At 36.7% G+C, this 11,595-nt stretch overlaps 1 protein-coding gene across 1 annotated transcript; it reads left to right on the top strand.

The window, feature by feature from the left end:
- Positions 1 to 323: 323 nt before the first annotated feature.
- LOC113782925 (homeobox-leucine zipper protein ATHB-14-like) lies at positions 324 to 7,680 on the top strand. Its single transcript, XM_027328901.1, has 18 exons — positions 324 to 986; positions 2,422 to 2,581; positions 2,859 to 2,968; positions 3,078 to 3,168; positions 3,277 to 3,372; positions 3,485 to 3,598; positions 3,713 to 3,796; positions 3,973 to 4,128; positions 4,208 to 4,282; positions 4,367 to 4,473; positions 4,727 to 4,916; positions 5,116 to 5,304; positions 5,395 to 5,475; positions 5,584 to 5,718; positions 6,050 to 6,375; positions 6,745 to 6,856; positions 6,989 to 7,138; positions 7,359 to 7,680. The coding sequence occupies exons 1-18, from the start codon at positions 760 to 762 to the stop codon at positions 7,503 to 7,505; spliced, it is 2,550 nt and encodes an 849-aa protein (XP_027184702.1). The 5' UTR covers positions 324 to 759; the 3' UTR covers positions 7,506 to 7,680.
- The last annotated feature ends 3,915 nt before the right edge of the window (positions 7,681 to 11,595 follow it).

Genomic DNA, 11,595 nt, shown 5'->3' with positions numbered 1-11,595 from the left:
TGAGAAAAATTCATTAAAAAATGTTTTTAAAATGTTGCAACACAAATTTCCAAAATATGGAAGTTTCAAGAGTGAGGCTATGGCATTAATATGACTATAGCTAAATTGTCAGGTGTTTCAATTTTTGGGGTAAAAAAACTACTAAACAATTTCTCATACAATTATTATTACTTCTGTATTTTGCTTTTTTTATGAAACAAAAAAAAATGAAAAAGAGTACAGACTAACAGTAGACCTCTGTTGTTGATTTATTTGTTTTTTCTGCTTTGCTTTGCTTTGCTTTCTTTTCTATTCTGTGGGTTGGTTTGTCTTGTAACTTTGTCTTCTGCCTTTGTAGGCTGTCTCTCTCTTTTCACCCTATCTGTATATCTACACAGTAGCATTCTCTTTTTCTCTTTTCCAAATTTCACTTTCCCTCAAATTCTCGAGATTGGGGAGTTAACTTGAGATAAAAGGACCAAAGGGACTTCTTTTTTCATCTTCTTTCAGTAGTTTTTAGCCTTTGGAGCTTCTTCCCATCCCATTGTGTGAAGGAGAGGAAAAGAGGAGTGAAAAAGATCAAATCTTGATGAGTGAGAGAGGAGGCTCTCTTATGAGGAGAGAGCCTGCCTGTACATGCAAGAAAGGAAAAAACCCACAAAATTTATCGTCATAATCTTCACTATTCTGTGTGTTTCTTGGTGAAACAGTGAAATTTTAGTAGCAGAAAAGAGAAAAACTTTGTTCTTGGTACTGTTCTGTTGTGGTTTTTGTCTGTTTATGGCTCTTTCTATTCATAGAGATTCAATCAGTGGTGGAAGCAAGCAACAACAGATGGATAATAGCAAGTACGTGAGGTACACACCTGAGCAAGTTGAAGCTCTTGAAAGGGTATATGCAGAATGTCCAAAGCCCAGTTCTTTGAGAAGGCAGCAGCTCATTAGGGAGTGTCCTATTCTTTCTAATATTGAGCCTAAGCAGATCAAAGTCTGGTTTCAGAACAGAAGGTATAATATATTTTCATTTTTGGCATTTACTGTCTTGCATGTGCACAGAAATTTCTGTTTTTATTATTTTGGTTAAAAAAATGAGTTTTTTTGGAAGTAAGCTAATTTTTTGCTGCAATTTACGTTTCTTCTTATAAAGGGTTTCCATTTGGTGAAATTTTTTTTCTTTTTGTAGCTTTTTGTTGGAAGAAAGAGAGATAGGAGATGGATCTGCTTTTACATTTCCTTATCTGTACTTTTCTCGGAGAATGAGCAGTTTCTTGTTTTTTTTTTGTTGCATTTTTTTGACAAGCATTAGTCAGTATCTGGTTCTTTTCTGCTCTTGGTAATTGATTTTTCGAACTATGGTTATCTTTTTTTGGGAAAGGGAGAGCTGATAAGTATGCTTGTCTCTAGAATGTCCTAGTGTTTTGAAGCGGATGGTTTGTTTTCTTTAACAGAAATGAAGCAAAGGGAACTATTCTTCTTTGGGGTTTTTTCTTGAGCATTTTGTTTCAGATTCTTTACCTCATTTAATTAGGTTTCTTTCCGATTTCGCATTCAAGAGAAAAATTTATGTTCTCCTTCAGAAAAAAGTTAATGTAATAATGATTGCCCTCCTTATGAGTGTGCTCTTCTTTGAGCTAGACTGGGATTTTTTTTGTTCTATTGGTTCCTTGTACTTCACCCTTTTGTCCTGATTTTATTTTTTTATGTCATAAGCTAAACTTGTGTTGTGCCGAGTATAATCTACCAGAAATGGTAGTTCTTGTTCGGGTTAGGATTTTTTTTTTCTTGTCTTTCAAAATCGTATATTTTTCTTGCTTCACATTTAGTACTAACTGATTCTTAATGGAGTCATTTTATTATTCAGAACTTTAACTCCCAACGAGTTTTTGATAATTGTTTCATTTTCTTTCATGATCCTAATAGAGTTTTGAAGTAAAGAAGATAACTTTCATTTCGCTTGCTTCCAGTATTAGCTGATTCTTTGCGGCTCTCTTCTCTCTTGCTAACATTGGTTTTGGATTTTTAAATTTTGCACGGTGGTTTTCTCGTGTTGCTCCGTCCTAGGAAAAATTGATATTTGGTACAATCCGTGACATAGTATAATTTTTATGTTCTCAAGTGATTTCTGAGCTTTCAACTGTTCATCTTTTTATGAGCAGGCTAGTTGCCTTGTTTTATTTCATTATAGCATCAGCAGTTGAATTGTTGTATTTATTAAGGATCCTTTTTAGCAATTATTTTATGAGCTGCCTGTAATTTTTCTCTGGAGATGGTAGGTAAACCATGAAATGGAGCTGCAAGGTGTTTGAGTTCAATATATTTGGCAATGGTTGTGGAAATGGAGTCATGCATGAAGTATTACTATCTGCTTTTCTCTCTCCTTAGGCACAAGTGTATGGTAGATAGCCTAGAAAATGTAAGGTAATCTATTTACTGATCTTTACAGGTGCCGTGAAAAGCAAAGAAAGGAAGCTTCTCGGCTACAGACTGTAAACAGGAAGCTTTCTGCCATGAACAAGCTGCTGATGGAAGAAAATGACCGCTTACAAAAGCAAGTATCCCAGCTGGTCTACGAGAATGGCTACATGCGTACGCAGATACAAACTGTAAGTTGATCTCAGCTATGGATGCCAGAAAAGGCAATTCTAGGCCATGTTAGGTTTATCCTGTTACAGTAAACTAAAGTATCTGTATATTCTTTATTTTTTGTTAATAAAGTTGATTGTTCTTTCTGAATTTTACGACTGACAACCTTTGATTTTGAATCTACATTTAGAGTTAGATAATGCTATTGATTGCTATGCAATTTTGTTTTAATTCAGTGTGTAGAATAGTTTTGAGAACTTCTGGATATAATACTTGCAAAATTTTCCTTTGTTACAGGTAAGCACAGCGACCACAGATACAAGCTGTGAGTCTGTGGTCATGACTGGTCAGCAGCAACAACAAAACCCAACTCAACATCCCCAAAGGGATGCAAACAACCCAGCTGGGTAATGTGCCTATATTTTCCGTCTTTCTTTCTTGGGTAGCACAAATGTTTTGATTGGTTTAATTGCTTGCTGGCTCTTCAGCTAATCAAACAACTTTTTTGTATCTCAGTCTTCTCGCTGTGGCTGAGGAGACCCTGGCAGAGTTCCTTGGAAAGGCTACTGGAACTGCTGTCGACTGGGTCCAGATGATTGGGATGAAGGTATTTAACTTCAATGTGTACATGAAACTGCAATTCTTTTCCTAGATGTGTTGTTGTACTAGGTGCAGTTGCAAATATTGATATTCATTTATCCCTTGCAATCTCTAGCCTGGTCCGGATTCTATTGGCATTGTTGCAGTTTCCCGCAACTGTAGCGGTGTAGCAGCACGTGCCTGCGGTCTTGTGAGTCTAGAGCCCACGAAGGTATACTTCAACTGTTTTTACCAATTTTGGCTCAATTTGAGAACAAAAGCAATTCAAAATTTGAATGCATTAATCTCCTTATTATTGTTGGTGATTGTATATCTTGCTTCAGGTCGCTGAAATCCTCAAAGATCGTCCTTCTTGGTTTCGCGATTGCCGTTGCCTTGATGTACTGAGTGTGATCCCTACAGGAAATGGAGGGACTATAGAGCTCATCTATATGCAGGTTTGCCATCTTTGTGACCCCCAGAAATATTGCGGACTTTTGAGCAATCTGAAGCTTGCAGTTCCTTTTATTATGTTCGAGTATTTAGCTGATTTTGAGATTTCCTTTTGTTAGACTTATGCACCAACAACATTGGCGTCGGCTCGTGACTTTTGGACATTGAGATATACTACAAGCTTGGAAGATGGTAGTCTTGTGGTAATGGGATAAGCATAGTTCAATATCATATTATCCAGTGCAGAATAGTATGCATGTCTTCAAGTTTCTTTATGGCGTCCTATGTTGTCCACTTTTCCTTTTCCTTTCTTTTGGGCCAGTTCATACCTAGACTCTTGAGCTTTTAAGAGCACCATGTAACTAGCATTATTCTGCAGATATGTGAGAGGTCTCTGACATCTTCTACCGGTGGCCCAACTGGACCTCCATCTACCTGCTTTGTTAGAGCTGAAATGCTGCCAAGTGGATGCCTAATAAGGCCTTGTGAGGGTGGTGGCTCCATTGTTCACATTGTTGATCACATTGACTTGGATGTGAGTAATCCAACAACTTGTTTATTTCCTTGTGTCTTTGTTAGGCCTTTCCCTGGAACTTATCTGCTATGTGATGTAGGTTTGGAGTGTTCCTGAAGTTCTGAGACCCCTTTATGAATCATCCAAAATCCTTGCCCAAAAGATGACTATGGCAGTACGTCTTATTGTACCTTTTAGTATCTTTTTACTGATTGTGTTCTTTTCTAGACTTGTACAAACATCTATATTTTTCACACAGGCATTGCGACACATACGCCAAATTGCTCAGGAAACAAGTGGAGAAGTTCACTACAGTGGGGGACGCCAGCCTGCTGTTTTGAGGGCGTTGAGTCAGAGATTGTGCAGGTGAAGGGACTTGACTAACTCACTTGTAGAGTTCTACTATTACCATCAATCTTTTAAAATTTATTTTGGCAATAACTGCGTCCAGTCTTTCTACTGTTACTGGAGTCTGTACAAGCAATTTTGCCAATTGGCAGGGATCTATTTATTGAAGTCCAGTCACAGCCCTGGGGAGACTAAGTTGTTATGATCTCTGTCTTGTTCTGTCATTTGTCTCGTTCCAAAAGTCCCTGAAAACGATAGGAATTTATTGCAGGGGATTCAATGATGCTGTTAATGGATTTGTGGATGATGGTTGGTCAATTATGGGAAGTGATGGTGCGGAGGATGTGACTATAACCATAAATTCCTCTCCAAGCAAAATCCTTGGCTCCCAATACAGTACCCTGTCTATGCTTCCAAGTTTTGGTGGGGTCATGTGTGCCAAGGCATCAATGCTCCTTCAGGTGAATTTCATCAGTTGTTTACTCGTTTTGAAGCAACATAGATGCGCCTCTTCCAGTTTTCTATCATTTTCAGCTCTCTTCCTTTAAATTCATTTAATTTCCCCTCCAAGTTCCTTTTCAATAAATAAGTGGTAAAGAATTCTAAATAGCTGTGTTGTTTCAAAATCTGCTGGGAACTAACTACGGTTTGGTATTCTAGAATGTTCCTCCTGCTTTACTTGTTCGTTTCCTGAGGGAGCATCGATCTGAGTGGGCTGATTATGGGGTTGATGCTTATGCTGCTGCATCTCTTAAAGCTAGTCCATATGCTATTCCTTGTGCAAGGCCTGGTAGCTTTCCCAGTAGCCAAGTCATCTTACCTCTTGCTCAAACTGTGGAGCATGAGGAGGTAATCAAGTTTTTGGTTCTTTGTCTTTGGATCCATCTTGGGATCTTGCGATTGAGATAAAAGTTTGTTTCTATTTCTCTTCTGATTTAGTTTCTGGAGGTGGTCCGACTGGAGGGTCATGCATTCTCCCCAGAAGACATAGCTCTGTCACGTGATATGTACTTATTACAGGTTTTGTATCTTTCTCTTTTTGCACTAATCTGTTAATCTGAATTTATGGTTTGTAGTCTGTGGGTTGTGAAAAATTTGTATCTAATTCTCTTTTATTTTCATTGGCAGCTTTGCAGTGGGGTTGATGAGAATGCTGCAAGTTCCTGTGCTCAGCTTGTTTTTGCGCCCATAGATGAATCTTTTGGTGATGATGCACCATTGCTGCCATCTGGTTTCCGAGTCATACCATTGGATGCTAAATCAGTTCAGTGTTTTTAATCTCTGCACTCTTCTAAGAGATTTTATACTCTTCTTTATTGTTTCTCATTCAGAATGGTAAATCAGTTCAGTGTTCAAAGTGATGCCAGGCTTTTTAATGAAGTTGCTACTTTTTGAGATCATTTGGTCTAGTGTTGCCCTCTCATATCTTCTTTCAAATAGATTTCTGTTGTGTGCACTTTATTCTGCTTTCCAAACTTCGAAACTCTGGAAATTGAACAAAGCACATTTTCTGCTTGTCAAGTTCCTTCTTGAAGCTCCATGATGAGTAACAAGTCATTCTTCTGTTTCTGATTAAGATTGATGCATGGTGCAGGATGGACCTGGAGCAACTAGAACATTGGATTTGGCTTCTGCACTTGAAGTGGGAACTGGTGGAGCACGTTCAACTGCTGAAGCCGACCCAAAGAATTACAACCTTAGATCGGTTTTAACCATTGCATTCCAGTTTACTTTTGAGAATCACTATCGCGAGAATGTGGCTGCGATGGCACGCCAATACATCCGTAGCATTGTTGGCTCTGTCCAGAGAGTTGCAATGGCTATCGCGCCTTCTCGGTTGAGCTCCCAGATGGTACCAAAGTCGCTACCTGGTTCACCTGAGGCTGTAACTTTGGCACGATGGATCTGGAGGAGCTATAGGTAACGGGGGCTCAATTAATTTTTAACCTGCTTGATGGTTCATTGGTTTTGAAATGCTCTCTATCTTGGAGAGCTATAAACCGAATACTGTTGTTTCATATGCTCAAATAACAACATTTAAACTCCTAGTGGCTGTCAAAAAATAAAATTTTGTTGCATTTGGAAGTATTTGGTTCTCACTAACTTACATGTTCTGTTTCAGTGTAAACTGTTTGGGAAGATGGGGTGTGTTTGAGGGCTAACATATAGTTTACTTTTGTTCAACTTGCACTGTGCAAAGTTGAAAGTGAAACCATGTAAACTAAGCCTCTCCGTTTCTCGATATTCAATTGTCTATTAGCTCATACATGCGTGCTTGCCTTGTTTAAGGTTGCAAACTGGGGGAGAGCTACTTCAGGTGGACTCTCATTCAGGTGATGCCATTCTGAAGCAGCTGTGGCACCATTCTGACGCTATAATGTGCTGTTCTGTCAAAGCAAACGTTAGTCATGCTAATTTTTTCCTCAGCTTTAGTGTGCATTTTAAAATCTGTCGCATTTAAATCTTGGATTCCATTAAAAGATTGCTCAAAAATTTTCAAGTAGTCATCAAGTGTTCAATCTTGTTATTGCAGGCATCTGCAGTGTTCACATTTGCAAACCAGGCTGGCCTTGACATGCTTGAAACTACCCTCGTGGCCCTTCAGGATATAATGCTTGATAAGATTCTTGATGAAGCTGGGCGAAAGGTTCTCCTTTCAGAGTTCTCTAAGATAATGCAGCAGGTTAGTTTATGTACACGAATCATAGGACAAAGTATGCTACAAGAATTGAAAGGACAAAGTGGAATGTAGGTCTTAAAATATGGTACTGGCATTTTATGCAACTCCCAGAATCAAATCGAAATGATTCTACCTTTGAGTCCGTCTTGTTGCCTTACAGGGGCTCAGTCATTTTAGCATTCTAAAGAGCAAATTTTGAGACATGTACTTGCCTTTACTGCAGGGCTTTGCCTACTTGCCAGCAGGAGTATGTTCATCCAGCATGGGGAGACCTATATCATATGAACAAGCTGTGGCCTGGAAGGTTCTCAATGATGATGATTCCAACCATTGCTTGGCTTTCATGTTTATGAACTGGTCTTTTGTGTAAGGACAACTAGGTACTAAGACCGGCATTAGCCGTCAGTTTAAGTTATTGTAATTTCCTTTTGGTAAAACTTTGTATTACTTGTTTAACAGGTTATGGCCTGAGTAGCTATTTGCCTATCTATTTCCATGCGTGCATGGAGTACTCGTTTTATCGTATGAATGATGTGTTTTGCCTATGTCTGCTTGGAAATACTCTTAGTTATCGTATGAATGATGTGTTTTTGCCTTGGGGTCTCAATCAGCCTTCCATTTTTCAATTGCATCAAAATGAACCAAGGTGGTTGAGAAATCTTATCCAAGTTCATAGGATGGACCATTTTGGGGGTTTCTGATAATAATCCCCACAAAGGCCTAATGGCTGGACCGCTGGACCTTACCCATAATTTTGTTTATTTCAATTCTTTTATTTTTTTTTTCTCGTGGGTCATGATTATATTTCATGTTTCTGATGGAAAATTCCTCAACAGAAAAGAAAAATGGAGTCATGTGGTGTATTTTGGTTTCTGCCACTCGTGCATTCTCCTCTGGTTATATTCGTACCTATGCCTGCCTATAGTCCATGGAATTGGAGATTTGTGTTTTTAAGTAGGTGCAAGGTCTATTTATGTCTGCTAGAAGACACTATCATTGTTGGCTTACAATTCAAAACTAACTGCTCATGATTAAAGAGCCTGTAGGCAATAGATTTGACCATTAGATGCAAAATGTCACAATCACTGAGAAACCAACTAGAAGCAAGGTGGTTGAATAAATTAGCCATGAATTTGGGTTCTTTTCTTAAACTAGATCTGAGGAAGATCATAGTTTTGAATTTGTAGTGTCAAAATCATTCCCCCTGCTTTCATTTTCTTTGTAGCTTTTGTCTGGTGTGCACAATTTCTTGCCTGTTTGAACTGAAATGGAATACGGGTTTGGTTACCTTTCGCACGAACTGTAATTAATGTCTAATTAAGGTTACTAGTTTACCTATCGCTTCAACTGTGATTAAGGCCACTGATTAAGCTGACTTGAGTTTGAGTTCTAAGTGTTTTCAGTTTTGAATCAAGGGGCGTAATCCAAATCCTTTGGTTCAATTTGAAATCAAGCTTTGAGTTGCATACTTTCAATACTCGATTTAAATTCGAGTCAACTTTGAGCTCAATAATTCCTAGAGTTGCTTTTTAAGAGTCGGTATTAATGGGAAAAAAATACATCGAACGTGACAAAAAAATATATTGAACATGAACGCGTTCAAGTCAATTTGAACTCAATAATTTTTAGAGTTGCTTTTTAAAAGTTTGTATTAATGACAAAAAAAATACATTGAACATGACAAAAGAATACATTGAAACACGTTACAGATACATCAAAATCAAAAAAATTTATTAAATCTCAAAGATTTAAAAGAAATAATAGTGGCAATATGACTCAACTCCATCTGAAATTTGAACCTTTAATTGGTCTTTCTTCAAGATATATATATATTTATCAAAATTCTAAATCTGAAATTTGAAAAAAATGTGGATTACAAATTTGCAAGAATTCTAATTGGAGGATTAAATTCAGGCCATGCTATTTACCCCAAAAAAAAAAAGAAAAAAGAAAGCCCTTAGACCACGCCTATATGAGTACTGCTAGTCAATACAAGGGGACCACGCCTTGTGACACTCCCGCACAGGCAGATATCCCCAAGCTGGGTCCTGTCGTCCTGATACTGCTCTCCTGGCCTGGCACCCTCGCTCGCTCGCTCACTCACTGTGGCCTCAGCACAGTCAGCAGCAGAGACTGACCGCCGCAGTCCCACATTCAAACAAACTGTCGTGAAGTCATCTGCTGCTGGCAAAGATCTGCACATCTGTGACTATCAGCCAAAGAATATTTTGGCTCTTGTCCTCCCTCATTTGCAGGACCACTCTCTCTTATCAATCCTTTCGCTATCTGAATTTTGTCATGATACAATTGGAACCCCTTTTCATTAATTAAGTAATTTAATGCAATTGGTCAAAGAGGAAGCACTTGAGAAAACAACCAAAAAGAAAAAAAAAAAACAAAAAGAAGGAAACAAAGCACTTGAGTGAGACTCTACCCTCTCGCAACCACTGACTTTTGGCTGCCATAAAAAAGAAATAGGGTTTGTTTGGATAGAGTATTATTTGATGGAATAATTACTGTAGCACTTTTTGTGATGTGATGTATGTGAGATAAAAAAGTAATTAAAAATATAAAAAAGGTGGGTTGAAAAATGTGTTTATAATGCAAGCGAAATATTATTTGAGATATTTGTGCTATCCAAAAGTCCTTCTTTGAACTGTAGATCGAGAATTCAAATTCTACTTATAGTAAAAAAAAAATTTTAAAGGAGGTGTTAGAGTATTCTTCTAGTTTAGTCAAGTTTATATATCTGCTAGTCTCTTTAGACTCCCCTCTCCTGTATAATATGGTAGATTAAATTATACAAATATATCGATGTCGGAAAAAAAAAAGAAAAAGGAGAGTCTACCCTCTCTCTCGGAGTGGCTTAATCCAATCGGCTAAGGGAGAGCATTTGGGGTTTGTTCTATTTTACTTTACATTTTACAAATTTTGATTTTAAAAAAATGGCTGTAAAAGATTATGAGAATTAGCTAAAGTTATTACTTGGCACATTCTAGATTTTAACTCTTTTTTTTTTTTTGTAATCTAAAATCAGAATTTATAATCAAGAAAATAAACAACTCAGAACAAGCTGAACTCAAGACTCTTTTGACTAGCAAGGTTGGGAGTTCAGATGATTGTCTTGCCCTATGTGAGATTAAATTCAGGAGTAGAAGTATTGTCGTTGCCCTAAACAAAAAGATTTTCCTTGTCCATTTTCTTGAGGTATAAAATTAACCACAACTATTTACGCTATTGCACTGATATTACACGAAATTACTACCAAGTTATAAAATGAACGCACATTTTTAAGACTTGATACTCATGTAATATCATATGAATTTTCTGCTAAAAAAAAAAATTATTTTGGAGTTATCTAAAAGGGTACTCCAAACTAACCATTTAAGTACATACTTAAATTTAATGTTCCCCCAACATTTAGGCAATTTTTAAATTTAATTTTAATTTTGTACAAAAATGTAACATTCAAGGCCCTCTTAATGAATGCCCACTACTTGTTAGACAAATTCAATTTAATTTTTGTAGTTTTATTTGCCTGCTTTCTTTTTCAAGTTAAATGACCTACACTTTTGCCTCTTAATTTGAGTGTTTGAATCGTACGCCAAAAAACAAAAATTTGTTTGTATGCCCTCGGTAAAAAATCAATGGTTAATTTATTTATTTCTAAGAATTTGACATTGTTTAATCAATGGATTTGACATAGTTTGATATGATTTAATTGAATTGAATGAAGGCCAATTAATTTTTATCTTAACTAAATAAATTAAATAAAAAATTCACTGTCTACAATCCAATTTGTTAACTAAATAATGATGATTAATGACAGAACCTCATCAAACAGTAATGTAAAGTTATGCTCCAAATTTGGCTTCAATGCTTTGCATGGCGCCACCTTATTGACTGAAAATTTGAAACTATGAACCATATACCAGCTATTTAATACCCATGCCATTATATTTAGTGGCACGAGTAGAAAAAAAAAATTCCAAGGCATTTGGTAGCTTGTTTATTGCTCCTTGGAGATGGCTATTTCGAAAGCTACCCTCTGCATTGTCCTTGTTCTTTTTCTTGCAGCAGGTAAATTCTTTGCCTCTCTGGGAAAAAGAAGATATTTTCTTTTATGATAACTAATCTATGCATATAACCACTGAAATCAGCTCAATAGTCATTGATAATTCCTTAAGGCTAATTAGGCTTATCAATTGAGCTTTTTGAATCAGGTTTCCATAAGGTCAAATTCGGCTCACAAATTATATGAATTTTTGAATTTCAAATTCATATTAAAAGACTCAAGATCAGCTCATATTATTATATGAGATTTGGCCTCAAGTCGGGTTTGGCCCAAATTCATAATTAAATACATAATTATATATAATATATATTATAGTTATGAATTAATACAAATTTATATATAAATTATTAACATTTTATGTCGTAATATGTACAATTATAAATTA

Source organism: Coffea eugenioides, chromosome 9 (genome assembly GCF_003713205.1).
Source record: "Coffea eugenioides isolate CCC68of chromosome 9, Ceug_1.0, whole genome shotgun sequence".
In the NCBI taxonomy this organism is placed as follows: Eukaryota; Viridiplantae; Streptophyta; class Magnoliopsida; order Gentianales; family Rubiaceae; genus Coffea; species Coffea eugenioides.
This window is presented reverse-complemented; position numbering and strand designations above follow the sequence as displayed.